This window comes from Myotis davidii, unplaced genomic scaffold, assembly GCF_000327345.1.
Source record: "Myotis davidii unplaced genomic scaffold, ASM32734v1 scaffold841, whole genome shotgun sequence".
Taxonomy (NCBI): Eukaryota; Metazoa; Chordata; class Mammalia; order Chiroptera; family Vespertilionidae; genus Myotis; species Myotis davidii.
Genome location: NW_006291508.1, coordinates 42586 through 56017, shown reverse-complemented (window position 1 = coordinate 56017; position 13432 = coordinate 42586). Strand labels below are relative to the sequence as shown.

General features: G+C 38.2%; 1 protein-coding gene across 1 annotated transcript in view; it reads left to right on the top strand.

Moving 5' to 3' along the window:
* The window catches only part of HSPBAP1 (HSPB1 associated protein 1), a 56962-nt gene that overhangs the window by 2545 nt on the left and 40985 nt on the right, over positions 1-13432 (top strand). The window contains exon 2 of the mRNA XM_015564708.1: positions 12837-13022. Coding sequence (XP_015420194.1) covers positions 12837-13022 — 186 coding nt within the window. The remainder of the gene's footprint in view (positions 1-12836; positions 13023-13432) is intronic.

The following is a 13432-nucleotide window of genomic DNA, read 5'->3' as shown; positions in this document are numbered from 1 at the left end:
CTGTGCACGAGGGTTTCTTTTTCTCCGCATCCTCTCCAGCACTTGTCATTTGTGGATTTGTTGTTGATATCCATTCTGACAGGTGTGAGATGGTATGTCGTTGTTTTGATTTGCATCTCTCGGATGATTAGTGACTTTGAGCATGTTTTCGTATGTCTCTTGGCCTTCCTTATGTCCTCTTTTGAAAAGTGTCTATTTAGGTTCATTGCTCAATTTTTGATTGGGTTGTTTATCTTCCTTTTGTTAAGTTGTATGAGGTCCCTGTAAATGTTGGAGATTAAACGCTTATTGGATATATCATTGGCAAATATGTTCTCCCATGCAGTGGGCTTTTTTGTTGTTTTGTTGATGGTTTCTTTTGCTGTGCAGAAGCTTTTTATTTTGATGTAGTCCCATTTGTTTACTTTATCCTTAGTCTCCATTGCCCTAGGAGCTGTGTCAGTAAAGATAAGGGGACAATTCTTGAACTTCATCTGAACTTCCGATTCATTGATCCTTCCACTTTCTGCCTATCTGTATCCCCTGACCCAATTAGGAATGCATGTCATAGTTTATCATTATGATCTTGTCCTTGAAAGTACATTACCTCTTGTCTCTCCCTGCCTTTTATTTTTTTGGCAAAACCCACACTCTGGATGAATCCAATCTTTTTGCCCTTTTTGCACCTGCACCTATCTGGATTAACTTTGCTGGGAAAAGTCCTGGATAAATGGATGACACTGTAAAATGAAAATGGTCAACCACTTGAAGATTCACTCAGTATGGGCATGAGATCCTTCTTATCCTTCTTATCCTCTGTTTCTGTGGTAAGCCTACTTTCTTTTTCCAATTACAATTCCCTAGACTTTGTGTATACTCTCTTCATCTCTTTCTCATTTTCAGCTGATGACTTCTTTGTAAGTCAGGTCCATTCTGCATCTAGTCTGTCAACTTTTTCCTCCTTCACTATCAGATCCTTGTCCAGATCATCCACATTTCTCAACTAAACCTCTTCAGGCCTTGTACCCCTCCAATCACTTCTCTATTCAGCAGCAAAAGGTGACACTTCCTTACTTAAAATTCTTCAATGAATTCCATTGCACTTAGAACTTAGAATAAAATCCAAATTCCTAACCACGGCCTACAAAAATTCTTGGTTTGGGTTGTATTCTTAAGGACATCTGCCACTCACCCCCTTCCTTTACCTGCTTTTCACATAGCTGGTTCCTCAATCATCAGGTTTCAGAGTATGTCACCACCTGAGACCTTACTAGAACAAACCTATTTGAAACATTCTTTGTAGTTTTCCACGACCTCTAACCCTAAATCTTCTATAACACAGCATGCTTCTTCCTTTGTTTCTCTTACCACAATCTGCAATTACTTGTTTATTTTTATTTCTTCCATTAGACCTTAAGTACCTTGAGGGCAGGACCTATGTCTGTTTTGTTCACCACAGGCAGCAAGTACAATGCCAGACATAGTGAGCACTTGTTACATATTTGTTGAGGGAATTATTAAGGGAACTGTGTGCCAAGTCCAGAGCAAGAGGGAAAAGAGCTTGGCCTGATCCAGGAACTGAAAGGAGTTGGTATGAGGAGTGGTGAGAAAAGAAGAAGGATCATAAAGGGCACCTTATACCAAGTTAAAGAGTCTGGACTTTCTATGGCAGTGGGAACCCTTTGAAGAGCTTATCTGGGAGAGTGACATGATCAGATTTAGTTTTAGGGAACATCACTCTGGCTGAAGGATGGGACATAGATTCAAGGGAGAAAGACTGAAGGACAAAGTTCTTAATCCCCATTAATTTTAGTTACCTCTGTAAAATGCATAATTATTGTGAAAGTTAAAGCCACTTATAGATCATCCAGCACAGTATCTGGCAGGAATTATGTATTTAATAAAGGTAACCATTTGTATTATTAATAGAAAGTACTGGCATTGCTGACTGATGTTGAAACTGAGAGAAAATAAATTAGAGATACCTGAAAATTCCCAGTCTGAGAAATGACATATAAATTAGGAACCTGAAGAAAAAAAGAGGTGGTTGGGAGAGCACCGTTGAGTTTTCATGTGACTGCACATAGTTTACATTTGGAGGGATACTGCCAAAGAAGATGTCAAGCAAGCAGAAGGGGAAAATGAGCTTTTTATTTTTTATGGTATTCACACACCATAAATTATTCCTTTCAAAGTGTACAGTTCACTGATTTTTACTATTTTCACAAAGTTGTGCAGCCATCACTACTATAATTTCAGAACATTTTCATCACACCCAAAAGAAACCTGGTACCCATTAGCAGTTACACCCCATCCACCCTTTTTCCAACTCCTGGCAATCACTAATCTACTCTCTGTCTCTACAAATTTGCCTATTCTGGACATCCTATATAATAAAAGGGTAATGTGCAAATTGTCCCTTCCAACTGAGTTTTGACTAGGGGGCGGGGCTGGCCTGCCAAACGCCCAGGGCCCCTCTCTCCAGCCAACCCCGCCCCCGATTGGACCCCCACCCCAATTGGGGTCGGGGCTGGCCAGAGCCCACTCGTGCATGAATTCGTGCACCGAGTCTCTCGTTTCATATAAATGGAATCATAATATGAGGCCTTTTGTGTATGTTTGTTTTAGCGTAGCATAATGTTTTTAAGGTTCCTCCACATTGTAGCATGTGTCAGTACTTCATTCCTTTTTATGGTTGAATAATATTCCACACATATTTTATTATATTCCACCATATTTTATTTATCCATTCATCAGTTAATGGGCATTTGGGTTTTCACTTTTGGGCTATTATGACTAATGCTGCTATGAACATTCATATGCAAGTTTTTGTATGAGCATATGTTTTCAGTTCTCTTGGTCATAATATCTAAGAGGAATTTCTGGGTCATATGATAATTCCATATTTAGCTTTTTGAGGAAACTGGTGATTCTTCATCTGAAGTCCTAAGGAGTGGGTGAAATGTGATCAATTTAGGTTCATTCCTGGTAAAAATGTACCATCCTGATGAGTGATGTTGATAATGGGGGGTGGAGTATGCATGTGTGAGTGGAGGGGTATGTGTGAAATTTCTATGCCTTCCTCTGAATTTTGTTGTAAGCCTAAAACTAATCTAATAGTCCTAAACAAACTAATATGAAACTACTTTGTTAAGAATCAACTTAAAATTTGAGTGTGAGATGTTACTTCCAGGATCACACATTGGTTAAAGCATTTAATGAAATTAAAAATTATAACTCTTTGAATCTGATTTTGTCTTTCAAACTGAGGTTATTATGTTTATTTCTATTAGGCTCTCATAGTTTTAGTTATAGCTAGGTTTATACCTTTATGAAAAGAAGGATGTATTCTATTGTTCTTTCAGTCTTGCCCAAGGAAATATCTCATTTTAGCATTGTATGGATTTGAGTTTCATATATAGCTGACTCTTCTATACTAGATTTACTTTTTAGTTAGAGATACTATACTCTCTGTGTCATTCTTATTCTCACTTTTAAAAATAAGGTCAGGGGGAGGCACAAGAGTTCAAAGAAAAACACCTGTATGATAAAGAGTAAAAAATTCATATGTAGGTAAAATACTTCATGCTTGATAATAATGAATATTGGAAAAAGAATACCACTGATTTTTTAATAGTAGTAAAAAAACAAATAATATAAATTTTATCATCTTTATCATTTTTAAGAGTACAGTTCAGTAGTGTTAAGTATATTCACGTTATTGTGAAACAGATCTCCAGAACCTTTCATCATGCAAATCTGAAACTTCCTATCCTCTCTGCCCCCACACTCCCGCTGCCATCAGCTCTGGTAACTGTCATTTTACTTTCTGTTTCTATGAATTTGCCTGTATTAGTTTCTTTGTATAAGTTGAATAACACAATATTTATCTTTTTGTGACTGATTTCTTTCACTTGGCATAATGTCCTCAAGGTTCATCTATGTTGTAGCATGTGACAGGATTTCTTTCCTTTTTAAGGCTGAATAATATTCTACTGTATGTATAAATATTTTGCTTGTCCATTCATCTCTCAATGGACATTTGGGTTACTTCTGTTGTTGGCTATTATGAATACTGCTGCTGTGAATAAGGATGTGCAGATACCTTTTCATGACTCTCCTGTTGAATATTTTTATGAAAATTGAGATAAAATAACCAGGATGTGGTTGTTGTTTTTTGGATTATGAAAAATTTGCATAGTGAAAGCTGAAGAGATGGAAACATTTTGGTAGAAATTTTAAAGATATTTTGGAACATTTTAAAGAGCTTTATTGAGACACCATTTTTTCTAGTACTAACTTCACTTAAAATACAAATTTACTATTCCTTGCTTTAGGTTTAAGACCAGTATTACTTTTGAACTTGTAAGTAGTATTTATGAGCCAGTTTCTGGTTCATGGATGGATTAAAGTAAGGAAGAGGGGTAACTGGGCAAGAGTGATAAGTGTAAGAAGATGGGAAGAGGGTGGTAGCTGTCCAGCATGTAACTGTCTGCATCCCCAGGTGAACTTGCTTGAGGGTTCACTACCACACCAAGTATTGTTATTGGCAAGATGAAGACATAACAGCCTCAACATTTCTGCTTGTGGTATCTTCAGTGGCACCATCCTCTAGGCCTTGAAATTTAAAGGGTTTTTAAACTGTATATCAGTTTACTTAAGCATTATGTTAACTTTCAGGAGAATTATCTTCGTTTGTTATTGACATTTTAAAATAGTGACTATAAAATGAAAAATTATGTTTGGTGTAAATTTTACCATTTAGTATTTAGTCATTTTGTTAAGTAGTACTTGCATAATTCCATTAGTGTTCAGTATTTTTCTGACATGGCCCAATGTTCATGATTTGTTACCCTAATATCTACCATTTCTAATATTTACCATTCCAGAGGTTTTATAATTTCCTGTATGTATATACAGTAGTTGTCAGCTTGATGAAACTGTCATAGGGATGTGTGTGTGTATACATGTGCATATATATATGTATATGTACATAGGTATACACATATACATTACACACACACACACACACTGTACCACTACGGTGAGTCTGTGTATTATAACTTTTTAAAATATATTTTTATGATTTCAGAGAGGAAGGGAGAAGAAGAGATAGAAACATCAATGATGAGAATCATTGATTGACTTCCTCCTGCAGGCCCCCTACTGGGGATCGAGCCCACAACCCAGGCATGTACCCTTGACCGGAATCAAACCCAGGACCCTTCAGTCTGCAGGCTGACACTATCCCCAGAGCCAAACCAGCTAGGGCTGTATTGTAACTTTTGACTTACTCTGATATCACCTCCTGAAAGTTTTTGAATAAGATTGGAAGCTATCAAATTTAATAATTGTTAAATTTTTATTAAAATTATATGTGAGTTCATTTTAATTTCAGGATCTTTGTTGTAGTATTCTATTAACATTAGGAGGGTATTCTGGAAACGTGTGTTAGTACACACAGACCCAGGTAAAGGTCCCTTGACTGAAAATCTACCTCTGCAAGCAGCTGGCAGGGAAAGCCTGAAGGAAGAGGCTGACCACTCCAGTATGGTGATTAGTAGAGAATATTAAGAGAAATTTACATCTGAGAAGTATCTTGTGTTGTGCAGAATGAAATGGTTCCCCCCACCTCCTGGCAGGCATCAAAGAATTATACAGTGTAAAGAGCAGATATCATAGGTCTAGTTAACAGGGGTCGGCAAACTTTTGACTTGAGGGCCACAGTGGGTTCTTAAACTGGACCGGAGGGCTGGAACAAAAGCATGGATGGAGTGTTTGTGTGAACTAATATAAATTCAAAGTAAACATCATTACATGAAAGGGTACGGTCTTTTTTTTTCAATAGTTCTATTCATTTCAAACGGGCCGGAGCCGGCCCGTGGGCCATAGTTTGCCCACAGCTGGCTCTAGTATGTAATGCTACCAGGTACAGAAAATTACTTTATGTGCTCAAAAAGGAACCAGCACCAAGTGGGAGGCAGGGGAGAGGTGCTGACTTACATCAGCATGAACATGGATTACAATCATACTGCCTCTAAGGGGGATCTGTGCTAAGCAATCTCTGTTCTGGCCCATGTCCAGCTCTCAGGTCCTGCAGTGATCACATCATTGAGCAGTCTCTCCTCCACAACTTGGTATATTTTCCTCATTCTTGTCTTGAATTCTAACTCTCAGATACAAATCCACGCCAGATATTGACTGAAGCCAAATTGCTAGCAAATTCAGAGAAATTAGATTTCAAATTATCTTGTATTTTGCATTAACTAAAGAAAAAAATTGCTGAGAAAAGGGCAATTTGCTTTTTGATGGTGTATCATTATCTACAAAAAATCAGTTATTAATCAAGCTGTAATAAATTGTCTGAATAACATGCTACATTTAGAGGAAAAAGAGACTAGACTGTTGTGCAACATCTAGGTCACTAATCTGTTTTTTTCGGGGGTTTCTAGGTCATCTAATTAGACATCGCTGCTTCCTAGAATTTTAGACTTAAACACACTTATTCTTTAAAGGCTGTCAAGTTTGCTCTTTGCAAATACTGTTGGCATGGAGTAACTGGTGCATCCCTAGGCTGTTTAATTAATACAGTATAGATTGCATTCTTCAGAAAGGAAATTGTAATACTTAAATTTGTTTATTTAATGGCCTGGTTCATTGTTGATTAAACTATCAGAAACCAAAGTAGTTTTATCTCACAACCAGCTGGTTGTTTTATTTCACTGATAGGCCTGAAATCCTGTAACTATGCTGATTTCCTATTACAGGGAGCATCCTATTGCTCTGCATTGTATATGTTTTATAGCACTTTTAATTCATTTAGCAAATATTGGAGCATTTAATGTATTCTAATCACTGGGCCAGGTGTTTTAATTTTTAGAGTCTCCTATTAAATAATGTCTGGGATTTTTTAGATCAGATCATTAAATTAATCATTTAATATTAAATTAAAAATTTTAACATTATGTTAAAGGGAAAAGTACTTATTTTCTTCGAAACTGTTCTGTCAAAACACTAGTTATGTTTTGGGAACTTTCAAAGCCATATGATCTATCAGCTCTGATTTAAGATAAGCAGAATAAATAAAAACCCAACCCCAAACAGACTGATGCTCCTGTTTATCTCTGCCCTTTAAATTCCTAGGAGCAAAATGTTCAAAGCTTGAATATCTTACAACCTTAGAACTGACAGAGTGCTACAGTGGATTAGACCAGCCATAATTCATCCAACTTAAGTCACAGAGCACTTTATAGGAATGTTAAAAAAAAATCAACTTAGTAAAATGTAAAGATCTTATTGGTTTTATTCAAAGATTGATGAGTAGGGCAGCATCCCATCTAGTAGATAGAAAGGAGCTCCAAGAAGCTGTACAAAATGAAAGACTTTATAGGCATAGGGGAGTGGGAATAAGGAAGTTACACTAGCAAAACGTGGATTGACTGTGGCAAGGTCATTTTTCTTTAGGGATGTCAGGGTCTATCAGGCAGATTGCATCGCCAGTACTAACCAGGTGATTCTTTTTGTTTTGTTTTTTTAATATATTTTATTGATTTTTTACAGAGAGGAAGGGAGAGGGATAGAGAGTTAGAAACATCGATGAGAGAGAAATGTCGATCAGCTGCCTCCTGCCAACCCCCTACTGGGGATGTGCCCGCAACCAAGGTACATGCCCTTGACCCGAATCAAACCTGGGACCCTTTGGTCCGCAGGCCGATGCTCTATCCACTGAGCCAAACCGGTTAGGGCTAACCAGGTGATTCTTGATTGGTTCAGTGTTCCATTTCTATGAGAGCTGAAACTGTAATTAAGTTTGAGGTTGGTGACTTGGGGCTTAATATAAGCAACTCCATTTTGAACCTGTTGTCTTTGTAACAGAGAATATATGGTTGTCCTTGAAAACCATAGCTTCAGAAGGCGAGATGTTATACCAGTTATGAGCTAATAACAGTGTATTGACTATAAGAGTTAATTTTTTTATTATGAAAGGATTCAGGAAGTAGAATTTGGCTGGTGGCTCAGTGGCACAAAGATGGACATCTTTGCATTCTTTCAGCTGACATTGCAATTTCCTAGGCTGTTCTTTTATCTCTCAAGATGGCTAACCATTATGTCTGTTTCCCAAGCCAAAGATAGGAGAGGAGGATAAGGGCAAAAAGGATGACTTGGAACTTCCAGATGTATCTCTGGCCGTTCCTATCTGCAAAGGGGTCTAAGAAATGTAATTTTTCAGCTACTCCCAATGACCAAAGTTCTGCTAGTAAGGAAGAAGAGAATGGTAAGTTAGGCAGCCAGTAGCCTCTACTACAGGTATTAACACCTCCCCCAACACATACACGATGCACAAACCAAACCATTTCTCCCTCCCCAACAGCACATATGGATTTATTATCTATGAGTCGATCTAAAGCTTTCCTGCACCTATTTATCTTTTCAGCTTATATTATCTCTCCTGAGATTTTAGTGCCAGTGTAAGTCCCTCAGTGTTAATTCTCTAGTAGCAGGATTATGCAGTGAAAAGAGCACTGGACTTGGAATCAGGAATGTGACTTATAATTTCAGTTCACCACCGGGGTGTTGCCCTTTGATATCTGAGCTTCCATTTCTTCTTTTGGGTAGTGGTAATAAAATACCTTATCTGCCTTCTTAGAGGATCACATGTGCATTTTTATTTTAATGCATATAGAACTATGTGGCATATTTCTCCATCTTTACCATCTCTGCCTTCCTCACTGCCACTTCTTGTTAAGGGCCTTGTTATGTTGAGGTGGGTATTTAAGAAGTCTGAGTGGAAAGTTCTCAATAAGCCCTCAAAAGAAAAGGAATCACGGATGTTAGAAATCAATTCCTTCATCCTGGCTATTTTGATGCTGCCCACATTCTATCTCCACGGCCTGGTGTCCCACTGATGGCTACCTAAACTTCCAGACAGCTGCTTTCAAAAAATGTCTGGCAGCCCTAGCTGGTTTGGCTCAGTGGATAGAGCACCGGTCTGCAGACTGAAGGGTCCTGGATTCAATTCCAGTCAAGGTTATATGCCCAGGTTTCAGACTCCATCCCCAGTGTCGGGTGGGCAGGAGGCAGCTGATCAATTATTCTCTCTCATCATTGATGTTTCTCTCTCGCTTTCCCTCTCCCTTCCTCTCTGAAATCAATAAAAATATTTTTTAAAAATGTTTTAAAATATAATAAAAATGCACCTTGTCCATTTTCGTGCACATGGAATCTGGCCCTACAAGTCCTGGAAGATTTGTATGTATAGGCCAGTATGAGTTCAGACCTTAAATGTGCATTTATCATACATGTCAAAAGTGGTAAACATCTCAAGGAAAGATAGACATTTTTTTTTATTCCTCATAACATCCTTTTTTCTTTAACAGGATACTTCAAGGTCATTTAAGGATAGAGTTGGGGCCTGGCTGGTGTGGCTCAGTGTTTGAGCATCAACCTATGAACCAGGAGGTTATAGTTCAATTCCTAGTCAGGGCACATTGCCAGAGTTGCAATCTCAATCCACAGTATGGGGCATGCAGGAATCAGCCAATCAATGATTCTCTCTCATCATTGATGTTTCTTTTTTTTTCTTTCTTGTAACAGCTTTATTGAGATACAATTCACATACCACACAATTCACCTATTTAAAATGTATACTTCAATGGTTTTTAGTATATTTAGAGTTGTGCAACCACTACCTACTTTCTATTTCTATGGATTTGCCTATTCTGGACATTTCATATCAATGAAATCAGACAATATGTGGTGTTTTATGACTGACTTCTTTCACTTAGCATAATGTCTTCTTCAAGGTTCACCTATGTTATACTATGTATTTATTAGTACTTAGTTTTTTTTTTCTTTATTGACTAAGGTATTACATATGTGTCCTGATCCCCCCATTGCCCCACCACCCCACCTCCACTCATGCCCTCACACCCCTGGTGTCTATGTCCATTGGCTAGGCTTATGTGCATCCAAACAAGTCCTTTGGTTGATCTCTCCCTCTTACCCCCACCCTCCCCTACCTTCCCTCTGAGATTTGACTGGTTGATGCTTCTGTCTCTGGATCTGTTTTGGTTCATCGGTTTATGTTGTTCATTATATTCCACAAATGAGTGAGATCATGTGATATTTATCTTTCTCTGACTCGCTTATTTCACTTAGCATAATGCTCTCCAGTTCCATCCATGCTGTTGCAAATGATAAGAATTCCTTTTTTATAGTAGCATAGTATTCCATTATGTAGATGTAGCACAAGTGCTGGCAAGGATGCGGAGAAAAAGGAACCCTCCTGCACTGCTGGTGGGAATGCAGACTGGTGTAGCCACTGTGGAGAACAGTATGGAGTTTCCTCAAAAAACTAAAAATGAAACTCCCATTTGATCCTGTGATCCTACTTCTAGGACTATATCCCAGAAACTAGAAACACCAATCAGAAAGAATATATGCACCCCTATGTTCATAGCAGCACAGTTTACCATAGCTAAGATTTGGAATCATCATTGATGTTTCTATCTCTCTCCCTCTCCCTTCCTCTCTGAAATAAATAAAAATATATTTTCAAAACATAATAAAGATAGAGTTGGGGCTTTTTTTGCATTTAGACCTAAGAGAGTCTCTCCTTCCTCACTCCGTGTAGTCTCCAGCTCTTCTACCTGCCCTTACCCTCTCTAAGCATCCATACCGATTTTCTCCTCACCTGGAAGCCCTGACTATGTTTGTAGAATGTGACACACTGTTATCAAATGTCAACTGCTGAAGGCTTAGAGCTTGCTCACTTTCACCAAGGATTTAGGAAAAGATTCTGAGTTTTAGCCCTTGATTAAGAAAGGAAATCAAGTTGACTTAATTTTTCACTTTCTTTAAAAGTAAGTCTTATATTCAGACAAGTTCCTCAAGTTCCTCGATGAGTCCTGCCACATTCCTCTTCTTTTATCAGAAAGTTTATAAAAAGTTGGATGATGGGAGAACTTGGATTAGTTATGAGCTTTTCTAAATTTTTTTAAATTAAGTGTAATTACAGATTACGTAACTGAAATACACGACTTAGCTGATTCAGAGAATCATAAATATATGTTTTTGGGGTCAAAAGTATGAAGCATTTTTTTACCTTTCCCAGAACACTTTCATCTTAACACATTGCGGATGGATCATGAGAATTCTTGCTTCATATTACACAGTGTTTTACAAAGTATCATACTTTAAAAAGATCTTAGCTTGTAAGCATATGTAATAAATAACTTCAAAATGCAATGGGTATTTAACTTTAAAGCGTGCCTTTAACATTTATGTAAAACGTTTTTGTACTCGTTCAATGGAAATTTATCTGGCTACTGGGTAAAGCTAGGAATAAAACTACTGGTCTGCAGTGTGTTTAAGATGTCTTTAAAGAGAAACTTATTCTTTTATTTAGCAAATACTAATATTTACTATCCTATCCAGAATTAGCATTATATAATTCTGTGGAATTTATTGCAGTACTCAGTTCTTAGCCCCTATACTTTTTATAAATGCAGTTGAAGCCAGTGATTATTTTTTTATTTTTACAAATGTTTTATTTATTTAGTTAGTTAATCCTCACCCAAGGACAGTTTCCCATTGATTTTTAGAGAGAGTGGAAAGGAGGGAGAGGGACACAGAGAGTGAAACATCTATGTGAGAGAGACACATCAATTGGTTTCCTCTCACACACAACCCAACCGGGCCTGCAACTGAGGTACATGCCCTTGACCAGAGTCAAACCTGCGATCTTTCAGTCCACGGGCTAACGCTCTATCCACTGAGCCAAACTGGTCAAGGATTAACCCTGATACTCTTCCTAGCACATTTTTTTATCCTTTTAAAATCTTTCAATAAAAGTAATTCCCCTTTTCCCACTGACTGATGTATTTTTATTAATTCAGTTGGTTTTGGGGACATAAATATGTGATAGAGCAAGTAGAATTGTTGCTGACCCCAGCAATAATGGTTGTTTTAGAGTAGCTTATATCAGCTTTTCTTATATTATCCTCTGTTTAGAAAATAATATTTTCAAAAAAATTGCATCTTTTTAAATTTAAATAGAAAGCCTTTTAAGTCTACCAGATCTGATGCCCTGAACCTAGGCAAAGTACCGAAAATTAGGTACAACAGTATAGCGGCAGATTCGGAAATTACCGAAAAATAGGTACAGCGGTCTGGTAGGGTTAAAAAAATCTCGACGTTAAAAATTGTAAGTATTTTCTAACATTTAAAATTTAATATAAGAAATATCATTGATGAATTATGGTTGTTTGATATTTATATTTATACTACAGGCCCGGTGCATGAAATTCATGCACAGGGGCTGGGGGGTCCATCAGCCCAGCCTGCACTCTCTCCAGTCTGGGACCCCTCAGGGAATGTTCAACTGCTGAACATCCCTCCTGCAGTCCGGGACCACAACTCCTAACCACTCACCTGCCTGTCTGCCTGATCACCCCTAACCTCTCTGCCTGCCTGCCTGATTGCCTCTAACTGCTCTCCCCTGCTGGCTTGATCACCCCTAACTGTTCTCCCCTGCCAGCCTGATTGTCTCTAACTGCTCTCCCCTGCTGGCCTGATCACCCCTAACCTCTCTGCCTACCTGTCTGATACCCCCTAACCTCTCTGCCTGCCTGCCTGATTGTTCCTAACTGCTCTCCCCTGCCAGCCTGATTACCCCTAACTGCTCTCCCATGCCAGCCTGATCGGCCCTAACCGCCTCTGCCTCAGCCCCTGCCACTGTGGCTTTGTCTGGAAGGATGTCCAGAAGATGTCCAGTCTAATTAGCATATTACCCTTTTATTAGTATAGATTTATAACTATAGTTACTTATCTGTTGCTCTATTTATTTATCTTCCTAGGTGAATATGTCAAACCTTTCACACCAGAGAAAGCAAAAGAAATTATCATGTCTTTACAGCAACCTGCCGTTTTCTATAATATGGTTTTTGATTGGCCAGCACAACACTGGACTGCTGAGCACCTTTCCAAGGTCCTTCATGGCAAGCAGATACGATTTAGGATGGGAATGAAAAGTACAGATACAGGTAGGAATGATTACCGCAAGTAATCATAATAATAATGTCTCTTCAATAGTATTTCCACATTCCCAGCAGTGTGTTCTTTTTCTCTAGAAAATCCTTTATTTCTGATTCTCTTTTTGACCATTTTCAGATAGAGAATATTTTATTGGACGTTTTAGGACAGTTTGTGTTAAGATTTTTTTTTTAAAGAATAAACAACCTATAGTTTATAACCTCATCCTATCTAATAAAAGAGAAACATGGTAATTGGCATACGACCGTACCCTTCCCATTGGCTAATCAGCGAGATATGCAAATTAACTGCCAGCCAAGATGGCAGCCGGCAGCCAGGCAACTTAAACTGAACATGAGGTTTGCTTGCTTCAGTGACGGAGGACTCCAACGTTCCCCGCCTGCCTTGCAGGCCTCTGAGC